This window comes from Silurus meridionalis, chromosome 7, assembly GCF_014805685.1.
Source record: "Silurus meridionalis isolate SWU-2019-XX chromosome 7, ASM1480568v1, whole genome shotgun sequence".
In the NCBI taxonomy this organism is placed as follows: domain Eukaryota; kingdom Metazoa; phylum Chordata; class Actinopteri; order Siluriformes; family Siluridae; genus Silurus; species Silurus meridionalis.
In genome coordinates, this window is record NC_060890.1 from 22,928,526 (window position 1) to 22,953,350 (window position 24,825).

Here is a 24,825-nt window from a genome sequence, read left to right on the forward strand (position 1 = left end):
GTAAGGCGAGCTGGGCCTTCCTCAGCTTTTTCAAGAAGAAGAGAAACTGCTGGGGTTTCTTTGTTATGGAGTTGGTGTTGAGGTACCAGGTGAGCTTTTCCTTCAGGTGAACATCATGGAATTTGCCTTTCTGAAGACAACAATCATAAATAATCAACATCATTTGACATTTGTTTAACTTACTGAATTAGTGGTAAAATATTTTAATGTTGTATATAGACTCGAAAAACTTCTAAGACTTTTTTCCACCATTTCTTCATCCATACGATAGAAAATAAAATTTTGTGCGCCGCCCGGGAATCGAACCCGGGTCGCAAGAATGGGAATCTTGCATGATACCACTACACCAGCGGCGCTGTTGCAGGAAGTCTCGCAGTTTTCCTTAAAAGCTACATCTAATCCGTTTTCTTGCTCCTGTTCATGTTTATTGTTTTTCTTCTACTTCTTTTTCTGATTTACGTCAAAGCGACAGATTTCAGTTCCTGCTGTAAGAAGAAGCATTGCAAATGACGCGACACATGATTTGATCACTTTCTTCGCTAAGTATACTATCGTGGTTTTACATCTACAGCGAGTTAACCAAATTATTCTAATTATTCTAAAATTTGCTAGCTAACTATAAATAACTATGATTAAAAATTATGTATATTCTTTTTTCAACTACAAGCTGCGTATCCAGTAATAATTAATCATGCAATTCCGTGAGTGGACGCATGATGTCGCTGCAGTTCAACAACGCAGGAAGAAGCTGTTAAAGCTAAACATAATTAAAATGTGATACTACTTGCACACAATAAGAGCAAAAAGTTTTGGGACACCTGAATTTTCCTCCCATATTTGGTTATAACAGAAATTTTGGAATGAATGCTGAACAGGATGTTCAAAAAGCAGATATGAATACTCCAACACTTTCTCTTCAAAAATCAAATAACAAAATAACAATAATGATTTACGAAAAAAAAAAAACTACAATTATAGCTGTAAAATTCACAAATACACGACAATTTCAGTAACTGATTAGAAGATTGGAGGTTATTATAACACAAATTATCATCAAAAAGCAGATACAAATCTTACCATCAGGTGTCCACTGTCTTTTGTCCATACAGTGTATGCTTTTATCAATCCTACACTTTTAGTACATTCAGGTTTGTAGGTTTTTTGTGAAAGAGAAAGAGAATTTTGAAGAAGAAAAAAAAAAATTATCTAAAAAAATTCCAGATAATGCAGGGTAAAACCCGACCCCTGTGTAATAGTGTGTAGTGTACAAAAGTAAAACCCGGCCCCTGTGTGATAGTGTGTAGTGTACAAAAGTAAAACCTGACCCCTGTGTAACAGTGTGTAGTGTACAAAAGTAAAACCTGACCCCTGTGTAATAGTGTGTAGTGTACAAAAGTAAAACCTGACCCCTGTGTAATAGTGTGAAGTGTACAAAAGTAAAACCTGACCCCTGTGTAATAGTGTGAAGTGTACAAAAGTAAAACCCGGCCCCTGTGTAATAGTGTGTAGTGTACAAAAGTAAAACCTGACCCCTGTGTAATAGTGTGTAGTGTACAAAAATAAAACCCGGCCCCTGTGTAATAGTGTGTAGTGTACAAAAGTAAAACCTGACCCCTGTGTAATAGTGTGTAGTGTACAAAAGTAAAACCCGACCCCTGTGTAATAGTGTGTAGTGTACAAAAGTAAAACCTGACCCCTGTGTAATAGTGTGAAGTGTACAAAAGTAAAACCTGACCCCTGTGTAATAGTGTGAAGTGTACAAAAGTAAAACCCGACCCCTGTGTAATAGTGTGTAGTGTACAAAAATAAAACCCGGCCCCTGTGTAATAGTGTGTAGTGTACAAAAATAAAACCCGGCCCCTGTGTAATAGTATGTAGTGTACAAAAGTAAAACCCGACCCCTGTGTAATAGTGTGTAGTGTACAAAAGTAAAACCGACCCCTGTGTAATAGTGTGTAGTGTACAAAAGTAAAACCCGACCCCTGTGTAATAGTGTGTAGTGTACAAAAATAAAACCCGGCCCCTGTGTAATAGTGTGTTGTGTACAAAAGTAAAACCTGACCCCTGTGTAATAGTGTGAAGTGTACAAAAGTAAAACCTGACCCCTGTGTAATAGTGTGTAGTGTACAAAAGTAAAACCTGACCCCTGTGTAATAGTGTGTAGTGTACAAAAGTAAAACCCGGCCCCTGTGTAATAGTGTGTAGTGTACAAAAGTAAAACCCGGCCCCTGTGTGATAGTGTGTAGTGTACAAAAGTAAAACCTGACCCCTGTGTAATAGTGTGTAGTACAAAAGTAAAACCGCCCCTGTGTAATAGTGTGTAGTGTACAAAAGTAAAACCCGCCCCTGTGTAATAGTGTGTGTACAAAAGTAAAACCCGCCCCTGTGTAATAGTGTGTAGTGTACAAAAATAAAACCCGCCCCTGTGTAATAGTGTGTGTACAAAAGTAAAACCCGACCCCTGTGTGATAGTGTGTAGTGTACAAAAGTAAAACCTGACCCCTGTGTAATAGTGTGTAGTGTACAAAAGTAAAACCTGACCCCTGTGTAATAGTGTGTAGTGTACAAAAGTAAAACCCGCCCCTGTGTAATAGTGTGTAGTGTACAAAAGTAAAACCCGCCCCTGTGTAATAGTGTGTAGTGTACAAAAGTAAAACCGACCCCTGTGTAATAGTGTGTAGTGTACAAAAGTAAAACCTGACCCCTGTGTAATAGTGTGTAGTGTACAAAAGTAAAACTGACCCCTGTGTAATAGTGTGTAGTGTACAAAAGTAAAACCCGACCCCTGTGTAATAGTGTGTGTAGTGTACAAAAGTAAAACACGACCCCTGTGTAATAGTGTGTAGTGTACAAAAGTAAAAACCGACCCCTGTGTAATAGTGTGTAGTGTACAAAAGTAAAACCTGACCCCTGTGTAACAGTGTGTAGTGTACAAAAGTAAAACCTGACCCCTGTGTAATAGTGTGTAGTGTACAAAAGTAAAACCAGACCCCTGTATAAGAGTGTGTAGTGTACAAAAGTAAACCCTGACCAGTGTGTAATAGTGTGTAGTGTACAAAAGTAAAACCTGACCCCTGTGTAATAGTGTGTAGTGTACAAAAGTAAAACCTGACCCATGTGTGATAGTGTGTAGTGTACAAAAGTAAAACCCGACCCATGTGTAATAGTGTGTAGTGTACAAAAGTAAAACCTGACCCATGTGTAATAGTGTGTAGTGTACAAAAGTAAAACCTGACCCATGTGTGAAAGTGTGTAGTGTACAAAAGTAAAACTTGACCTCTGTGTTATAGAGTGAAGTGTTCAAGCTCTGTATTTTACCCCTGTATAATAGTGTGTAATGTACAAGGGCAGAATTTCACCCCTGTGAAATACTGTTTAGTGTTAAAGGGCAGAACTTGCCCCGTGTATAATAGTGTGCAGAGTATGACAGATGTATCATCAAAGGGAAGTACATCTAAAAACAGTCTGGGACAAAAGTCACTTATCATCTGATACCAAGGAAACATTTCACACAATTACACAAACAAGATGATGATGTCACTGGCTTTTATTTCTCTGTTCATATAGATCTACATCAACAGTGCTTCCTCTTTTTCTCTCTAATTGATCTGTACTTTGATAAAAAAAAAGTAACACTGTATGTGTTTTTGCATTTACATAGACGTTAATAATAAACGATCTTGTGTTCATGTGCTGTACTTTAACGTTATTGCATTGCACAAAGATGCCTTCATGTAAGTGTGTAAAAATCACGATTTATTTTCACATAAAACCTATATGTTGTTTGCTTTTTATTTTTAATTTCTTTTGCAAGGCCATACTGAGAGCTTTGCATATATTAGACGCAGTCTATTCATTTGCAAAATTCTCTTATCTGAAGAGATAATCCAGCTGCGGTGCATAACGCACGGCGTGAGGAACGATTCGTTTCGGTTCAGACGAGCAGAGGCCTGTATGTGGTGATGAAGGAAGGAAGATGGAGCAAGAGACGTGAGACAGGCAACGCAGAGAGATGATGACAAGCTCATAGAGTCACACGAAGAAAGCGTTCGACCTCGCAGGGCCAGCTTTGAAACAGGAAACGTCGACTTCCGCAAGATTTTCTCACCAAAGATGTATGGCAGCTTGACAGATCTTAAGAATGCTTTGCTGAAGCAGGTTACATACAAGCCAGTTTTGGTTTAAGCTGCGTTGCTGTGTTTGTGCTGTTGGTAAGGTGCTCTGGATGCTCGGCCCGAGGAGGATTTCAGAAGGATTTAGAGTAAAACAGGAAAAACGATTCGAAACACGTTGCCAACATGATTCCAGCTCAGGATGGTTCCACCACTGACAGGCTGCTCGTTCCAACACAACAGGCAAGTTTTTTCTTTGCATAAGCAATTAAATCAACAATAAACACATTTTCTAAACTGGGATACAAATATGATCATATTAGTATATATAGACTTATGGTAGATCATACATATACAGCTAATGAATTTAGATTATTTGGTTTTCACGTTTTATTATCAGTTTTTGAGCAACAGACTATACGTAAATACCCAAATGGGCATTTGATTTTAATTTATCAATACATCCATTTGTTTTCTATCAATCTGATGCCTTTTTATAACATTTTATACCATGTCTTACCTCTGAGACCAAGCACAATGAAATCCTAAACATTGTTACCAAGACTCCTTGTTATAGTGAACAAGGAAGTGCAGACAACCACCACAGCTCTGCTGGTTTATTTGCAGCGTCATTTACATCAAGAAAAACAAATACTAAAAAAAAAAACAGCAGCCATAACGGTTCTCATAGTGAAGGACATAAGTCTCATTTAAAATACAATACACTGATCATAGGTGTTTTATAACTCTCAACATATTTCATGTTTTGAAAGCAGACGAATATGAATTTGAAACAGAATTTTCCTTGTTACTGTAAATGTAAAGTTATATTAAATGTCTGAAGTTTGCTTCTTAAGTTTGCCCCTAGAGCTCAAAAGCTAATGTCGTAACCTAGTTATAGAGTTCTCAGAAAGGCATCGCTGAAGCTTAGTCTCATGATGATTTGTATTTAGTTAAAAAGTAGGTAGGTATGCAAATACAGTGAAGTATTTAGTTTGGCAATTAAACATAAAATTTTGAAAGAAATTCAACTTAAGTTAATAAAAAATAAAGAATAAACAGAGTACACCGTTGATAATTAAAATGTTTTCTGTATATATATATATATATACATATACATGCAGGGAGCACATGAGAGAGAGAGTAATAGAGATGGACATGCAGTATTTCTTATTGACTGGTCTGTAGTTTTGTCTGCAATTGAATGGGTTGAATATAAAGTAATGATAGCTGGAATCCAGTGTGTTTTGTGATTGAAAACTGAAGGAATGAAAATCTTCGGGATCTTAGGGATCAAATAAATAGGCCAAATATTTTGTTTACATTTAAATATATCATCCACATGCATCACAAAATTAATATAAGCTTAAATAATGATATATATATATATAGAGAGAGAGAGAGAGAGAGAGAGAGAGAGAGAGAGAGAGAGAGAGATCAATGCAGTGCTGAATATTTAAAGCCCTTTGTATTACAATTATTTTGGAAAACATAACCATGCAGTTTTTGACCTTTACTGTTAAAGTACTCTCTCTCTCTCTGGCGAAATATTTCAGATCTACAAAAATAATAGTTTGGGACAAACCAGTGGACGTTTAATACATTTTTTTTATAACCCTAACCCTAGTGTCTTGTCTCTCATTAGAGGCCACTGTTTAGCTGTATTAGGCATTGGACTGTATTATACAATAAATTCGATTGTTTCTCATTGTATTATTATTCAAAATTTCACTGAACTAGAACTCTAAAAATGAGAGAACCCTGTTTTCTGTTTATTTATTTATTGCAGAGATTGCACAAGTACACACATCCTTCAATCAGAAAAACAGATACTCATGTATTAATAGTTGAAGTTCTGACTACACTTTTTCACTCAAGTTAAGGTAAAGAAGTTTGGGCTCCGACTTGGACTTAATTAAAAAGTAGACATTACTACTCCCTGTTTTAGTGTCACGCTGGTAACTGGACCTCATGACATTAATATATTACAAAAAAATGCAAAATGTTGTTACCTGATGAATGCATTCAGGCTGAACATCCACCATATAGAACACAAGCAGAGAGAAGATGATGATCAGGTGATCAGGAATGTCTCTGTTCTCAGTCATGTTTACATCACTGACTCCCTCTGTCTCATCCACATTAACCCCAGATTTCTTGTAGTCAGTGATGGATAGTAACAAAGTAAATGTAATTCGTTACTGTACATTTCAAAGTCAAATATCGTACTTTTTTACTCTACATTCCGCAAAATCAGTCATTTTTTTTATTTATAAGGGGATATAAACTTAACAGGTTAAACACACAATGAGCCACCAATCAGGGTCGAGTGTGAGCTCTGGTTTAAACTGGTTTTGATGGTGGATTTATGGGGACACCCAGGGCACGGTAAAAAAAAACAACACTTATTTGCACAGTCACATCAATTGTTATCTCATGTCACGGTGAATGAATCGGGTCGGGGTTTAGAGTCTGCACCAACCGCTTGGAGAAGTTCCCTCACTCATACACTCAGGTTTGGGTGAGGTCACGTGACGTCAGTAAGGAGAGCTGAATTTCAAATTACAATTATGGATGACAGAAAAGATCGAAATCTTTAGGAGCCCGATTCAGAATGCAGCTCTATCACTCATCTCGTTATGATAATAATATACGCTCAATTATTTTTAATTTTTTGTATGGTTAGTTTTAGTGTCTGCAATATTATGTGTATTTTTTAATTCCATCTTTTATGTCAAGCGCTTTGAGAAACTTCTTTTAAATGCGCTATACAAAATAAAGTTTATTATTAATATTAATGCATTTAATAAAATTGTCTGATAACTGTCTAATCACTTGTGCTGTGTTGCCTGATAAGCTTTTACGCATAGAGCAACAATATTTCTTTTAGCTACATAACATTATAATTCATAGTAGGTAGTTTACCATAATGTGTGTAGCAACAAAACAATTACAACCAAACTAGTCGAGTTGGATTGTAGTTAAACGAGCACCTATTGATTTGGTTTCCTTTAACTGAGGTGAATGATAAATGAATAAATGATGAAGGTTTTCTGTGATTGTACTGAAAATGTCCTGAACTGAGTTCAGTAAGGAGAATCTGCATTGCAGCTAAAAAGCTCATTTAAAAGACATTTGTGATAAGAATATAGATGTTGTCTGTATCTTATGGCTACAATTAACCAAAGAGTTGTTTGGTTGTTGGTTCGGAGAGTTTGATAAATTGTGCATTTAGGGTGATATTGCTACAAGAAATGGAGCTCTTAGAAATGTATACAGATTTGTGGACTGCTCTGAGAATATGTTTCACTCATCCAGTGATGCAAGCTGAAGCAAAGAGGAGTTTTTCAAAGCTAAAACTAATTACGGGGAAACGTTGGGTCATGGTGTGGTTCACCCCTCAGCTTCATTCAAACTGGAACCACCATTACCGCTTGGTGGTATCTACTTAGCACCGAACATACAGTTTAGCGTCAGTTCAACAGCAAGCAGAACATTTTTAGAGGAATAAAATGAAGAAACTCCAGACTCTTATTTGCATGATTCTTATTGAAGTCTTAGAAAAGAAGGTTGTGGGTTCATGATAATTTTTTAGATATCAATGTTTGAATCATCAATATTTTTCTATTAATTGATCAGTGTGCTGAGAGTCACATAAACTGAGTTGATTAAGTAAAGAGTCTTGTGATAAAAACTATAATAGAAACATTATAGCCATAATAAATCATAGTACTTGTATACTTAGGTACATTTGAAGGCTAATACTTTTGTACTTTTACTCAAGTGGAATTTTAAACGGAGCAATTTTTTACTTTACTGGAGTCAAATTTTACCTACTGTATCTTTACATTTACTAAAGTACATGCTTTATATACTTCATCCACCGCCTTGATCATTGTTCGCTTCGTAATCTAGCCTACGTCTGTGGTGTGTGAGGGCCAGGAAATGATACACCAGTGGTAAGTTTAAAAAGCCGCACAATGACAATATATAGAATGATGGGTTGAAAACAGAGCGCAGTGAGAAGAGAAAATATTGGTCATGTCACCAAATAAATTAAAACTAAAGTAACGAGTCTGAAAGTAGAAAGTTGTTCAAAAAATTAATAGTGAAGTAAAATACTGATACCAGAAAAATCTACTTAAGTACAGTAACTAAGTATTTGTATTGACTCTTTAATCTGTACTAATGTCAATATCTGTCATAGACATATCCATCCCTTTCTGTTTAAAATTATATATATATATATATATATATATTCATATTACATTATATTATTCTTATCCTTTTTTTATACCGTATAGTTAGACTATCCCTTTAACTTATTTAATTTATTTTTATCACTGAATTATTTTTTATTATGTTGTACTTCTAATTTCTAATGTTTTATGTACATAGTGTACTCTGTATAAATGTGTATGTGACAAATAAAAGTATTTTAATTCGAATTTAATATAATTTATATATATATATACATTTATTTTTATATAATATAATATAATATAATATAATATAATATAATATAATATAATAATATTTAATTCGAATTAAAATACTTACACACACATACCGTACTATACATATATGTGTGTGTGTGTGTGTGTGTGTGTGTGTGTGTGTGTGTGTGTGTGTGTGTGTGTTAAAATATGATATTTTGACCAAAATTTCCAATTTTGAATCAGTTGCCAGTTATTTACACTACTACAAAAGCATGATATTGTTAAAGGGACACATCAAAAATATATTATCAGTAATTCACAGTCAATTGTATTTCAGTATTATAGGTTCACACTGACAAAACTATTTTGCTGAATTAACAAAAAAAAACCCACAAGTGGCACATGATAGCATTCCATGAACCATGTGGATACGATTTAAACTTCCTGAAAAACAAATCTTTTGTTTTTTTCCAAATGTCCCTATGTTCTTATCATTACATTTTCCAGCCCTATTCATGCTGTAGTAAGGCATCTAAAGCAAGAGGAACCTCAAGAGAACCAAAGTTTACTGTTAGTCATACAAACACTTTCTTTAAAAGCACTTTTTTGTAATGTATGGTTTTGGTAATCAACTGTAATCCTACAATCACGGAAAAACGAGATAATATATTGCACTTTCTTTTTTTATATTTTTATCATTTTGTTCTCCTCACTGCACAGGGTCACTCATCTGGTTCAGGATCAACCAGAAGCAGACAGAGACAGGTACACATGCATTATCTTAGAGATCTTCCTTTATATCTGGCCAGTTTAAAAAGACTATCATTTCTAGCATATGGCACAGAGGGTAACTGATTGAAACAGAGTTTATACAAAGAGTTTCTGTCTCATGTACACTGAATCACATTTTTCTTCAGGGCTCTCCTGCACGAAAACTGGGCATGACCAGGAAACTACGGGACAGAAAGGTAAACACAAATACTCAAGCTTTTTTAAGCAAATCTATAGATATACTTTAAATGTTATAAAGCATAATGTATAATATTAAAATATATAACAATTGCTGGAGAAGTGATAACTTAGTGGTTATAGTCTGGGAACTGGGAAGTCTATAGTCTGACTGGGAAGTTATGAGTTCAAATCCCAGCACTATGCTGCCTTCTGGGCCCCTGAGCAAGGCCCTCAACTGCTCAGCTGTAGAAATTAGAAAATTCTACCAAAAAATACAATTATATATTTATTTATGTAGTCATTTCCAGTATTTTCCTAAACAAACTAATATTTTTTTCCTAATAGTCAATATTCAACATTTTCAATTTAATTCAGGAGTAAATTAGTCATTCTTACTTCTTTCTCGTTCATATAAGCTAAAATATAAAAAAAAAAAAATCATAAGGTCGCATGAAGCAAAATATGTAAATTAAAATATTTATTTAAAAATGTATAAATTTTTATGTAAATTTATAAAAAATAAATAAGATTTACAGTCAGCTGTTGCTTTATATGCGTAATATAATTCAACATCAGAACATTTCTGTAACAATGTACAGTTCTGGTGGGGGAGGGCGTTAAAAAAAGAGGAAACAAGTTACAACTAATACAGAATATGCGTAGTTAACAAATTCTGGACAATTTTTAACAAGTTCTTTATGTAGCTGTTTTGTGAAAGTATCTGATCATGACTTTTCAGGATCCTGAAGATCCAGAGGAAAGATCGAAAAGGCAAAAAGAGTTTGAGGTGAGCGACTATACACTCGCTTGTGATTATATAGACAGTTATAGTGCACTCTGTTTTATTTTGTGTGTTCACTAAAATCTAGACACTATATGGTCAAAAGTATTGGGACACCTGACTGTTCCAGCAAAAAGTAATTCTTTCCCAAACTGCTACCACAAAGTTCGAGGCACACAGATCTATAGGATGTCTTTGGATGCTTATAGTTCACTTGAACTAGGAGACCCACATTTTTCCAGCATTGAAATTCCCTCCTGTGCACAAAACCAGCTCCATGAAGATATGGTTTATATGGGTTGGAGTGAAAGATCTCGAGTGGTCTGTTTTAAAGCTCTGACCTCAACCCCATTGGGATAAATAAAACTCACCTACATTAATACCTGACTTTACTAACACCCTTTCACTGGAGGAGCACAAATCTCTACAAGGACACTCCAAAATTTAGTGGAACATCTTCCCAGGAGAATGGAGGACATTATAACAATAAATCGGGTCTAAATGTGGACTAGAATTCCAAAAGGCACATACCAACCTTATGGTCAGGTGTCCACAAACTTATCCATATAGTATATGTATCAAAGTCATTAAGAATGACAGGTTTGATATGTCTGAGTTGTCATAACTTAGTATTAATACAAAAATACAGTGTATATACTTTATATTTACATAAATGTGTCACATGTCTTGTAAGAAATGTATTGTATAAATGTAAAAAAAATATTAATTGTTCAGGTGACACTCTGCAATATAATTGGCTAAAGATTAATAACATATATTATTAAACATGAATGCTGCAGCTGAAACCACTGTACAAGGAGTTGCTGTACACCATTAAACACAGACTGGGCAAACCAACCACCAACACAGAGTACAGCACTATTCAGTTACAGGACTATATTAAAGAGGTGAGTTTATAGTGATATATATATATATATATATATATATATATATATATATATATATATATAGATATATAGATATATAGATATATAAATATATATAAGATATTTATTTAAAATTGATTGCCTCTATGTTATATTTCTATCTCTCGGTTTTTACCTTGTTATAATGGTTATAATTATTATTAGTAGTAGTAGTAGTGGAAGAGTATCTTCAAGAGTAAAAGAGAAAGTTTATAGGACTGTGGTGAGACCTGAGATGTATGGTTTAGAGACAGTGGTATTGAGTAAAAGACAGGAGGTGGAGCTGGAGGTAGCAGAGCTGAAGATGTTAAGGTTTTTTTTTGGGAGTGACGATGATGGACAGGATTAGAAATGAGTTTATTAAAAGGACAGTGCATGTAGGATGTTTTGGAGACAAGGTGAGGGAGGTGAGATTGAGATGGTTTGGACATGCAGGTAGTTGGTGTGAAAGAGGCAGATGTAGAGGACACGGGGGTATGAAGACGGATGATCCACTGTGGCAACCCCTAATGGGAGAAGTCGAAAGAAGAATTATTACTATTATTACATTTTTTATTATTGTTTTACATTTTAATTCTCAAAAATATTATGTTTTGTAAAATTTTAATTGCTTAAACTATTCTTGAACCTACTGAATCTTTTAATCTCTATTGAATATTTTTTTTATTTTTTTTTTTATTTTATGTCATTGGCTGACAATAAAAGCAGTTCACTGCTCTTTGCACTGTGCAAATAACATTATTATTATTATTATTATTATTATTATTATTATTATTAATAATAATAATAATAAATATTTTATGTATTATTATTATTATTGTTGTTGTTGTTGTTGTTGTTGTTATTATTGTTATTGTTTTTATTATTATAAGTTTTTGATGTTAAGATTGTTATATATTATTCCTGATGGTAAAACATTCAGCAGTATACATTATATACACTTTATTTTCTTCCAGGCATTTGGCATGACAGACGATGAACATGAAAGTTTGTCAGAAAAAGTGGACAATGCAATGGTGATGATTTAATTCAGTAATTCAGATCATAGTTTACAGTATTGTGAACCAATGTTTTTGTGTGATTTAAATACTGTGTGGTGTTTGTTTTTTTACCTTCACTGTCCACCCGCTGATTGATTTGTACAGAAACCGGTTTACTGCCTGAAGATCACTGTCAAGGAGGCCAAAGGGATTCTGGGAAAGGACATCAGTGGTATGAGCTTATTTCCTCTCTGAGTAATAACCTGTTTAAGATCATGTGAGCTCACTTGTGATAGGTTGTGCTGTAGCTAAATATTTCCCTTCACGAAGAACTTCCTGAGGAAAAACACTTTAGAAATATTGCACTGAAAATACTTCCTCATTGAGTCCATTTGATATTTTTTCTCTATTTCCATGTGTGTAAGGATTTAGTGATCCATACTGCCTGCTGAGCATCTTACAGAAAAATGCAGAGGCTCAGAGCAGCAAACCACAGAAGGCTGTAGTGAAGGATTCGGCACAGCAAGGGGAAATCTTCCAAACAGATGTAAAGAAACAGACCCTCAACCCAGTGTGGGATGAAACCTTTAAACTGTAAGTGTAAAAAGAAAAAAAGAAAATTAACTCTTTCCTGTACACATTGTTAAATTAATATATTTGATTCCTTAAAGGTTTAAGGCATTTAGAAAAAACAATATTACACATTATTATGGCATTATTCCTACAAATTAATTTGAAAGTGGTGTGTTTAGAAAGATGGGGTACTGTAGTTGACACCTCTCAGGATCAGAATGTAATCCGTTTCTGCATTGATGGGTGGAAGGCAGTGGATGAGTCTCATCCACAAGCCCAATGGCTTGTGAGTAAGACTTTTCCAGCCTTGTAGTTCCGGTTTTCACGCTCCTGTAACGTCTACCCAATAGTAGGAGTGTAAAAAAAGCCAGTTCTAGCGGTGACTGTTGATGATGTCGGTGGAGGGAAAAATATAATCGGAAATGCTGAATCCTGGTGTTCTATTTAAAGCCACCTAAATAAGACCTTGGTATCACATTCATAAGTATTTATTATTATTATTATTATTGTTGTTGTTGTTGTTGTTGTTATTATTGTTATTGTTTTTATTATTATAAGTTTTTGATGTTAAGATTGTTATATATTATTCCTGATGGTAAAACATTCAGCAGTATACATTATATACACTTTATTTTCTTCCAGGCATTTGGCATGACAGACGATGAACATGAAAGTTTGTCAGAAAAAGTGGACAATGCAATGGTGATGATTTAATTCAGTAATTCAGATCATAGTTTACAGTATTGTGAACCAATGTTTTTGTGTGATTTAAATACTGTGTGGTGTTTGTTTTTTTACCTTCACTGTCCACCCGCTGATTGATTTGTACAGAAACCGGTTTACTGCCTGAAGATCACTGTCAAGGAGGCCAAAGGGATTCTGGGAAAGGACATCAGTGGTATGAGCTTATTTCCTCTCTGAGTAATAACCTGTTTAAGATCATGTGAGCTCACTTGTGATAGGTTGTGCTGTAGCTAAATATTTCCCTTCACGAAGAACTTCCTGAGGAAAAACACTTTAGAAATATTGCACTGAAAATACTTCCTCATTGAGTCCATTTGATATTTTTTCTCTATTTCCATGTGTGTAAGGATTTAGTGATCCATACTGCCTGCTGAGCATCTTACAGAAAAATGCAGAGGCTCAGAGCAGCAAACCACAGAAGGCTGTAGTGAAGGATTCGGCACAGCAAGGGGAAATCTTCCAAACAGATGTAAAGAAACAGACCCTCAACCCAGTGTGGGATGAAACCTTTAAACTGTAAGTGTAAAAAGAAAAAAAGAAAATTAACTCTTTCCTGTACACATTGTTAAATTAATATATTTGATTCCTTAAAGGTTTAAGGCATTTAGAAAAAACAATATTACACATTATTATGGCATTATTCCTACAAATTAATTTGAAAGTGGTGTGTTTAGAAAGATGGGGTACTGTAGTTGACACCTCTCAGGATCAGAATGTAATCCGTTTCTGCATTGATGGGTGGAAGGCAGTGGATGAGTCTCATCCACAAGCCCAATGGCTTGTGAGTAAGACTTTTCCAGCCTTGTAGTTCCGGTTTTCACGCTCCTGTAACGTCTACCCAATAGTAGGAGTGTAAAAAAAGCCAGTTCTAGCGGTGACTGTTGATGATGTCGGTGGAGGGAAAAATATAATCGGAAATGCTGAATCCTGGTGTTCTATTTAAAGCCACCTAAATAAGACCTTGGTATCACATTCATAAGTATTTATTATTTATTATTAAGTATTGATAAAAATCTATGCAATGATTAGAGGATATAAGAAAATAGTAATTTTAAGTCATTTACATTTATGGCAATTGGCAGAAGTGAGTACACCCCTCACCTTTCAGCAACCATTTTAGGTTTTCTAAAGGGACAATACTATAGAATTGAAACTTGGATATATTTTAGAGCAGTCAGTGTGCAGCTTGTGTAGCAGTACAAATTTACTGTCCTCTAAAAATAACTAAACATACAGCTATTATTGTCTATATATCTGGCAGCAGAAGTGACTCCACCCTAAGTGATAACAGCTGTTTGTCGCTTAACCATGCAAAGACACGTCCTATTCATCATGTTCATGTTTTTTGTCTGCTTGACACGACCATACAAATTTGTGTATCTTGTATCAGAGCAGTTAATATTTGGTGCAATTTTAGTCCAATTCTCACTGGATGTTCAACATGGTACCTCATAGTAAAGAGTCTCTGAGGATTTGAGAATTAGAATTGTTGCTCCCTACAAAGGTGGCAAAGCGATAACAAGATCAGTATCACCCTGAAACTGAGTTACAGTACAGTGGACAGGGTCATACAAAGGTTTTCCAAGACGGGTTCCACTCAGAATAGACTTCACAAGGGTCTATTAAAGAAGTCAAGTCCTTGTGCTGTGCGGCAGGTTCAGAAGCTGCTGCAAAAAACAGAGGCATGAGTGCTGCAGCATTGCTTTAGAGGTAACAGAAGGGGAAGGTCCCCTTGTCAGTGCTCAGACTGTACGCCACACACTGCAACAGGTCGGTTTGCAGACCGTCGTACCAGAAGCCTCTTTTGAAGCTGCGCAAAAATGAAAGTCCACAATTTGCTGAAGACAACCTGTCCAAGTGCATGACACTGGAACCATGTCCTGTGGTTTGATAAAAATAAGATAAACTTGTTTTGCTCAGATGGTGTCCAGCATGTGTGGTGACGCCCTGGTGAGGAGAACCAAGAAAATTGTGTCTTGTCTACAGTCCAACATAATGGTGGTAGCATCATGGTCTGGGGCTGCATGAGTGCTGCTGGTATTGGGGTGCTGCGGTTCATTGAGGGAAATATAAATTCCAACATGTACTGTAACATTCTGATGCCTTCGCTTAAAAAACTGGACTGAACCACAGTTTTCCATCATGATAACAACCCCAAACACACCACCAAGATGACTTGCTTGCTGAGGAAGGTGAAGGTGAAGGTGAGGGAGTGGCCAAGTATGTCTCCAGACCGGAACCCTTTTGAGCACCTGTGGGGATCATCAAGCGGAAGTTGGAGAAACGTCATGTGTCTAACATCCAGCAGCTCCATGATGTCATTATGGAAAAGTAGAAGAGGATCCCAGCAACAACCTGTGCAGCTTTGGTGTATTCTATGCCCAGGAGGCAGTCATAGACATGTTCAGTTAGGGTGCACTCACATTTGTTGCCAATTACTTTGAAAATAATTGCTGTATGTGGAGTTATTTTCAAAGGACAGTAAATCTGTACTACTATACAAGCTGCACATTGACTACTCTAAAGTACGTATATCCTAGTTTTATTTCTATAGTTCTTAACAAGATCTACTAAAATAGTTGCTGAAATGTGAGGGGTGTCACTTTTGTGAGATACTGTACATTAAAAAAAAAGTTTTTTATGAGAAACAATCATTTGTTTCTAAACTGCTAAAAGACTCCTGGAGTTTAAATCCATGAAGGTTCAGTAGAGGATCATTTAAGAAGAGGTAAAAGTTGAAGGTATTAGTGGACGGTGGTAGAGGATGGAGGGACCAATGGAGAAGTGGTAGAGGATGGATGGATCAGTGGAGCAGTGGTAGAGGATGGAGAAGTCAGTGGAGAAGTGGTAGAGGAGAGAGGAAACAATGGAGCAGTGGTATAGGATAGAGGGGTCAGTGGAGCAGTGGTAGAGGATGGACGGTTCAGTGGAGCAGTGGTAGAGGATGGACGGTACAGTGGAGCAGTGGTAGAGGATGGAGGGATCCGTGGAGCAGTGGTAGAGGATGGAGGAATGGAGGAGCAGTGATAGAGGATGTAGGGTTCAGTGGAGCAGTGGTAGAGGATAGAGGGATCAGTGGAGCAGTGGTAGAGGATGGACGGTTCAGTGGAGCAGTGGTAGAGGATGGACTAATCAGTGGAGCAGTGGTTGATTAAGGAGCGATTAGAGTAGTGGGGAATGATGGAGAGATCATTTTAATAATGGTAAAGGATGGAGTGGTCAGTGGAGCAGTGGTAGAGAATGGAGGGATCAGTGGAGCAGTGGTAGAGGATAGAGGGATCAGTGGAGCTGTGGTAGGGGATGGAGGGATCAGTAAAGCAGTGGTGGTAGATGGAGGAATCAGTGGAGCAGTGGTAGGGAATGGAGAGATCAGTGAAGCAGTGGTAGAGGATGGAGTGATTAGTGGAGCAGTGGTAGAGAATAAAGGGGTTGGTAAAGCGGTGGTAGAGGATAGAAGGATCAGTGGAGCAGTGGTAGAGGATGGAGGGATCAGTAGAGCAGTGGTAGGGTATAGAAGGGTCAGTAGAGCAGTGGTAGAGACTGGCGGGGTCAGTGGAGTGGTGGTAGAGGATAAAGGGATCAGTGGAGCAATGGTAGAGGATGGATGGATCAGTGGAGCATTGGTAGAGGATTGAAGGATCAGTGGATCAGTGGTAGAGGATGGAGGGATCAGTGGAGCAGGGGTAGAGGATCGTGAGATCAGTGGAGCAGTGGTTGATTAGGGAGCAATCATTGGAGTAGTGGTGAATGATGTAGAGATTATTTTAATAGTGGTAGAGGTAGAAGGGGTCAGTGGAGCGGTGGTAGAGGATGGAGGGATCAGTGGTTGATTAAGGAGCAATCATTGGAGTAGTGGTGAATGATGGAGAGATTATTTTAATAGTGGTAGAGGTAGGAGGGGTCAGTGGAGTGGTGGTAGAGGAACCAGAGTGCGTGGTGCAGTTTGGGGTGAGATAAATGCTCTAAGATAAAGAGAGGTGTTGGTCTGTTTTTAGCTTTGTAGACAAGCATCAATGTTTTTAATCTAATGGCAGCAGTTACAGGAAACCAGTGAAGGAAGTCATCAAGCCAAAAATGTGTAGAGCATGGTTTTCTAAAAGCATCGCAACACCGAGATCGTCATCAGATAATAGAGTAACTATTAACACTCAACACTTTTTTTTCCAGTTAGGACGACTTTAACCTTGCGATTGTCAGTACAGACATTTACTGTCTTCAACAAGACTGAACAAGTTCATCATCATTGTCTTTTAAGCACAGTATAACTGATTTATAGTATGATTCATAATCATCACAGCTTTTCGGTCTCCATTTCTTCCCTTCAGGGTGTTTGACGACATCAAGTCGGCCAATTTTCATCTGGAAATGTGGTGAGTAAAAAATGCAAAGTGGGCCAGTTTTGTCGCTGTTCTCAAATAAGGTGAAACGCATTAGTGTTGACTCACACTCCACCCTCTTCACAGGGATAAAGATGAGGAGGTGTCGCTTGCTCAGAAACTCGACGAGTTCCGGACAAACTTTCACGGGCTGAAAAGGTCACGCCGTCACCCACATGACTTTCACAAATACGCTCGAACACACACACACTCACAAACGTACAGTTAGAATGGCAAAACTGATTTACATGCTTGGCGGAAACATGTTTTGATGTGATTTGCTTTCTGATCTGATTTTATTACAGAATGTTAAAGGATGCCAAGAAGGAGAAAGGGCAGGATGACTTCCTGGGAAATATTGTTCTCAAACTGCAGGTAGATGGCCACTGATATGAAAAATTTGCATTTACACCATTTGGCAGACGCTCTTATCTAGAGTGACTTATCTCTAGATAATTATCTCAGTTATACAGCTGAGCAATTGACATTTACATGCCTTGCTCAATGACCCAGCCTGGTGGTGCTGGTATTTAAACCCATGACCTTCCGATCAGAAGTCCAACATCTTATCCACTGAGCTACCACTTCCAAATAGCATGCATGGCGCTAAGTGTATTATAGAGCAGTAGTTAAAATGTTGCACTTCTGATCAGAAGGTTGTGAGTTCAAATCCCAGCACCACCTAACTACAACTGCTAAAGTTGTATAAATAAGAAAATAGTAACATGGGGAAAATACATTACAGTGGAAACAGTATACAGATAAGGGTTTAGTCTGTTCTGACTTCTGAATAGAATATCAGTGTCATGCATAAAATCGAAATAAATAGTTTAAACAATTATGGTAGGACATAATAAAAAAGTATAAATGAATAAAAGTTCGATTTTGGGTTGAAAGGTCATACATTCAAATCCAAGCACCACCAAGCTGCCACTTGTGGGGCACCTTGGCAAGGTCCCTAACTCTCAACTCCTCAGTGTATAAAATAAAAAATAATTGTAATTCACTCTGGTTACAAACATCTGCCAAATGCCATTGTTGTAAATTGAAATAAGGAATAAAACATAATGGGGGTGTGCACTTGTAGTTAAATCAGTGACGTGAAACATTACTGTACCACCCTGAAGCTTCCTAAATTATATCTTATACCCGCAACATGTCTTAGAATGATTTGTTTAGCAATTTATTATTATTTATTAAAGAATAAGCTAATTTTTTAAAGTCTGCAAAACAAGTTAGTTCCTGTGATCATTTGCTATAAACCATATTTTCTGACCAATTGGAATACAAAGTTTGAGAAAGATGCTGTAGTATATTAAAATGGTGTATATAATGAAAGATAAAATAGAAGCACTGCACTAATGAGCATGAAGAATTTCTAAAATATCGGTACAGATTAAATTAGCAATAATCTGTATTAGAATTAAAAAAGCATATAAATAAAAACCTGTTCCAAAATGATGCTTCTTGGCAGAATGGGCTATGGAACAGTTCATTTTACATTTCAATTAATACAAGCCTGCTAGTTGCTTATGAAAGGGACAATGCTTAGAATTAAACCCTGCAACTTTTTCAATTTCTACATTTTCATTATTTAAGATTCAATTGTTTATTGTCATGTGTACAGGAAACTGTTACACCATATATTGAAATTGTTAGTCTGTGACTCAATTCAATTCAATTAATTTTTATTTGTATTGCGCTTTTAACAATGAACATTGTCTCAAAGCAGCTTTACACAGATAATGTGGTGATTAAACGTAAATATGTTCTTTGTAAGTAAGTTTGTCCCTGATGAGCAACTGTGGCAAGGAAAAACTCCCCGAGATGGCATAAGGAAGAAACCTTGAGAGGAACCAGACTCAAGAGGGAACTTATCCTCATCTGGGTTGCACCGAATGTCCATTTGACTCCTGTTTACGACATAAATTTTAAGGACAAATTAAATAAAAATAAAGTGCATAGTGTGCAAAACTGTGTGCAATTTGAGCATGGAAGACATGCATGTAAATGGGTCTGTGTTGTTATTCAGGTGTGAATGTGTATGTTATGTGTATAAATATTTCATTGTACCAGATGATGTGTATATTACTGTATAAATATAACAGTATCCTCCTGGCCAATATGCATTACAGGACCTGCACTGTATAGAGGATAAGTGGTACATACTCCAGCCCCGGACAGAGACGTACCCAGACCGAGGGAAGTGCCACCTGCAGGTCAAATTAATCCACAAGCAGGTGAGTGCCAGTACTTTTCTATACTGGGAATTTTCATTATCATTAAAAGGTACTCGGTTTTGTTTGTATAGCGCTTTTAACAATAGACATTGACCCAAAGCAGTTTTGTTGGCGAAGAAACTCACACCAATACACCATTACTCCATGACATTTTAAGTAGTTTAGAAGTAGTGTGATTTTAGATACCTCCTCCTTCTTCTACTACTCTAACTACTACTTTTTACCCCTAATGGTCTAAAATGTAAACATACAAGCAGGACTAATGTTTCATAAATGCAGCTTTTTCTGTATTTTTTTTAGCTTGAGCTACATATGGTTTGTTCAGTAACATCATATCTGTTCATTTACAAGATGCTGAACAGATATGATGAATATTTATTCCGATATTTAGTCAGAATTAAATCTATAAACATGATTTTCTCTTTTTAGACTTTAATCTGCTAAATGCAAAATAAACTCATATGAAGTCTTATCCATCTGTAGTTTCAGAACTATATATGAGAGAAAATGCAGTCATTTCACCATGTAAAGGGATTTCCGAGGTTACCACACATCATGTTTTTATGTCTGAACCAATACATTCAACACCATGACTATGATTTCATCTCTATTAAAAGGGAATGGTAACCAGTACAGTGTTTGTTATTGACAGAGAGACGATACTCTGAGCGCCGGACGAAGCCTGTACGTGAATTATAGTGGCATCTTACAGCAGTTTGTGCAGGCGTACATCTCCAAGCAACAGGTAAAACCCCAACTAACACTGTATCGCCGTAACCACATATTCAACACGAATCAGCAAATTAAAGGATTAACGCCATGACCATTATGTTACAGTAAATAGTTAATAGGTTTACACACACAAAAAAAAGTGTAAGACAAAGATTCATTTCTGTGTGTAGAAACGTTTAGTGTTTTACAGACATTTTTATTTAAGTAACACAATCAAATTTAGTCATCTCATTTAGGGTCATGTGACTTTCTTTCAAATTCTTTTCTGTTTTTATCTTTTTTTTGTCTTCATTGCCTTTTTAATGTATTTTTATTTATTTACACTGAAAACAGTCTTTTTTTTAAATAAGAAACTATGGAGAAATAAATTGTCTGTACTTATATGTGCTTACTGTATATGTGAAACAAGCACTAGGTCGAGAACCTGTGGAGGAAATCCTGAAGATATTTCCTCAATACTAACTAACATAAACAGTTCAATAGTGCATGTTAAGATATTAATAATGAAAGTTAAAAGGTCGATTGAAAAGCTCTGTAAATTCTTTAAGACTATTATAGAATAAATATATATATATATATATATATATATATATATATATATATATATATATATATATATATATATATATATATATCCATTTTGCTGTTATACTAATCTCCACTCTTTTGGAAAGATATTCCACACGCTTGCATTTCAGATTGTGCTCAGCGAGGTTTGTGCTCGTTCAGCCAAAAGGGCTTAAAATCAGTTAGGAGACCTGGGGTGCAGTCAGCATTCCAATTCATCTCAGTAGGGTTGAGGTCAGAACTCTATAGCAGCAAAAACCATGTAAAGCATATCTTCATGGAGCTGGCTTTGTGCACAGGAGCATTATCATGCTAGAACAGGTTTAAGTGAAAAAGATTTTTTATACTGAAGTCATCCTTTAGAATTGTGTCTCTCCAACAAGGTGGAAAAGTCAATAAATGTTTCTTTATTGAATGCATGTCTAAAATTCTGCCCTCTGGAAAATGCAATTGCACAGTAGTATGTCGTGCAAAACTACCAGACTCTGCAAGAGCTTTTCCACACATGCCATCAACTCATACAACTCTGACAATAAAGAAAAACCTACCTACCTGTTATGACTGTAACGGCTGAACCGCACACTTTTTCAGTCTTGTCTTCGGGCTGGTAGCTTAGTGGTTAAGCCATTTTACTTTGGCTCAAAAGGTCATGAGTTCAAATCCCAGCAAAACCAAGTTGCCACTTCTGGGCCCCTGAGCAAGGCCCTTAACCCCATATATGCTCAGTTGTATGAATGTGATAATTGTAAGTCGCTCCTGATAAGGGTGTCTGCCAAAAAAAAAAAAAAAAACATAAATGAACATTGTCTTATGCATTAACCAGACTAGTTATGTTATTGTGAGCATTATTTTATGAGTTGCTCAGTAGCTCCTAGTTTTATAATCACAATGACTGTAAAAGACTGTAGAAAGATCATTACTCATAATCTTACACTCCAGTGCTCATGTTAGTTCTCAATCTACAGTGTTCTGTATTGTTTAAAGATTATAATCACAGTCTAGATGTCACCCAAATGAGGATGTGTTCCCCTTTTGAGTCTGGTTCCTCTCAAGATTTCTTCATCAGGGATAAATACACATCGTTCACCTTAACTCTTAACTCTTAAATTCTGTAAAGCTTCTTTGAGACAATGTCTGTTGTGAAAAGCGCTATAGAAATAAACTTGATTTATTGTGCAATAAGCTTTTGGTACGGACGTGCAATATTTAGCCTTTTTTTGTTCTGTCTGTGTGTCTATTGTGTTATCTATGCGTATTGTTTTTCAGTACTGTCTGGTCTATTGTCTATTGTGCTGTCTATTTGTTATCTGTCTTGGCCGCTGACTGTTATATGTTACATCTGCACATCAGAGCCTCTGAAAAAATGCAATTTCATTCTGCTTGTTCACGCTGCTGCCTGGCTGAATGACAATAAAGTTCCCATTTACTTTAACTTTGACTTTAATTATCTCTAAATATGCATAAAAGTATACGTTCTTTTCAGTTAACACTGGGTCATTAAACCTTTTGCATTTTAAATGTCCTTCTATGTAGGCCAAATATTGAATGGATGGATGGATGGCTAGATCAATGGATGGATGGATGGATGGATGGATGGATGGATGGATCAATGGATGGATGGATGGATGGATGGATGAACGGAGGCATGGATGGATGGATGGATGGATGGATGGATGGATGGATGGATGGATGGATGGATGGATCAATGGATGGATGGATGGATGGATGAATGGAGGCATGGATGGATGGATGGATGGATGGATGGATGGATGGATGGATGGATGGAAGGATGGATGGATGGATCAATGGAAGGATGGATGGATGCATTTATGGATGGATGGATGGATGGATGGATGGATGGATGGATGGATGGGTGGATGAATGGAGTTATGGATGGATGGATGGATGGATGGATGGATGGATGGATGGATGGATGGATGGATGGATGGGTGGATGGACGGATGGATGGATGGGTGGATGGATGGATGAATGGATGAATAGAGTCATGGATGGATGGATGGATGGATGGATGGATGGATGGAGATATCTCACCATACACTTAGTCAACTGAGTCAAATTAAATCCTGAAACTATTGATTTTGCAGTCTAAAAAACATTTATATAATAAATTTGTAGCAACTTTTTAACAAATTTGTTTGGGTTCATGTGTCTCTGCGGATGTGGCATGTATTCTTCTGAAATAACTCTGCACTGTAACAAAAATGTTGCTGTGTCGTGTTATAGGAGGAAGTAAACAGTGCTCATCATGCTCATTGTATGTGTGGAAAAAAGAGATTTGACTGACTGATAAGCTCAATTTATATACAGTATACAACACCGATACTGTACAGATATACACTGAAAGTGACATCACCTGCATATGGGTGAAAAGCTTTCTTCTATTTCTCTTTTACTGATAATCGGTGTATTTATGCCTGTGTTCAGGATGGCGGTCCCTGGAAGGGAGAGCTGTGTGGAGAGGCCAGTACTCTGCTGGAGTATTACGCCACTCAGAATGATATTTCACCTTTCCTGCAGGACCTGGCGTAAGTTTATATATAGTGTGCCTTTTTGTCTCCTAATAAACATATCTACACAGACTCACATAATAAGATGTGTGTGTATATGTGTGTGTGTGTGTGCAGGAAGTGGGTGGCCTATAGTAAACTATATCAGAGCCTGGAGGTGGACTCTACGGTATTGTTTCAGCAGCTGACTAGTATTGAGTATCACTGGGACCAGCAGGAACTCCCGTACCAACAGGTCAGAGGCTTTAAAACATCTGAGACCTAAAACATCAGAAGTGGTGAAAAGGAAATGCAGGTGTATTTAAGAAAATGTTTTAACATAAGCTTAACTGTTAGATCATTGAACAATTCAGATTTTCTACCTCATTTTTTTCTTAAACAAAACAAAAAAAAGTACAAATTAGTTTCATTTTAAATCCCTGATTGTGTAGTTAGTGTTAGTTTTAGACACAGCTTTATACACAAATATGAAATCTACACTATACGGACAAATGTATTGGGACACCAGCCCTATGTGGTATTTCAGTCGTATGTGGTTCTTCATAAACTGTTACCACAAATGCTGTAAAATTAAATATTCCCTATTTCACTTGAACTACGAGACCCAGACCTGTTCCAGCATGGCAATGCACCTGTGCACAAAGCCAGCTCCATGAAAATATGTTTTGGAGTGGAAGATCTTGAGCGGCCTGCTTTATTGATTGAGCACAAATCCCCAAAAACACACTCCTGAATATAGTGGAAAACATCTTCCCAAAACAGTGAAAATTATTCTAACAGCAAACGGGGACTAAATGTGAAATGGCATGTTAAAAAATCATATAAATCTTATGACTAGCTTCACTCTTGTATAAGGGGGTCTGGGGTGCATTTGGG

General features: G+C 36.6%; 1 protein-coding gene and 1 non-coding gene across 3 annotated transcripts in view; one reads left to right on the forward strand and one right to left on the reverse strand.

The window, feature by feature from the left end:
- Window positions 1-285: 285 nt before the first annotated feature.
- On the reverse strand, window positions 286-356 carry trnag-ccc. The gene has a single exon. It is a non-coding gene; the product is annotated as a tRNA-Gly (tRNA).
- Window positions 357-3,571: 3,215 nt separating this feature from the next.
- Window positions 3,572-24,825, forward strand: part of unc13d (unc-13 homolog D (C. elegans)) — a 41,503-nt gene continuing 20,249 nt past the window's right edge. Inside the window, exons 1-15 of one of the 2 annotated variants that reach the window (XM_046854631.1) lie at window positions 3,572-4,355; window positions 9,272-9,316; window positions 9,469-9,519; window positions 10,242-10,289; window positions 11,084-11,191; window positions 12,166-12,225; window positions 12,355-12,421; window positions 12,615-12,783; window positions 17,832-17,876; window positions 17,970-18,041; window positions 18,188-18,257; window positions 20,018-20,122; window positions 20,775-20,867; window positions 23,867-23,967; window positions 24,067-24,184. In XM_046854631.1, coding sequence (XP_046710587.1) covers window positions 4,299-4,355; window positions 9,272-9,316; window positions 9,469-9,519; window positions 10,242-10,289; window positions 11,084-11,191; window positions 12,166-12,225; window positions 12,355-12,421; window positions 12,615-12,783; window positions 17,832-17,876; window positions 17,970-18,041; window positions 18,188-18,257; window positions 20,018-20,122; window positions 20,775-20,867; window positions 23,867-23,967; window positions 24,067-24,184 — 1,209 coding nt within the window. In that variant the 5' untranslated portion in view covers window positions 3,572-4,298. Of the gene's footprint in view, window positions 4,356-9,271; window positions 9,317-9,468; window positions 9,520-10,241; window positions 10,290-11,083; window positions 11,192-12,165; window positions 12,226-12,354; window positions 12,422-12,614; window positions 12,784-13,408; window positions 13,465-13,593; window positions 13,661-13,853; window positions 14,023-17,831; window positions 17,877-17,969; window positions 18,042-18,187; window positions 18,258-20,017; window positions 20,123-20,774; window positions 20,868-23,866; window positions 23,968-24,066; window positions 24,185-24,825 lie in introns of those variants that run through there. The other variant, XM_046854632.1, reaches the window with a different exon arrangement.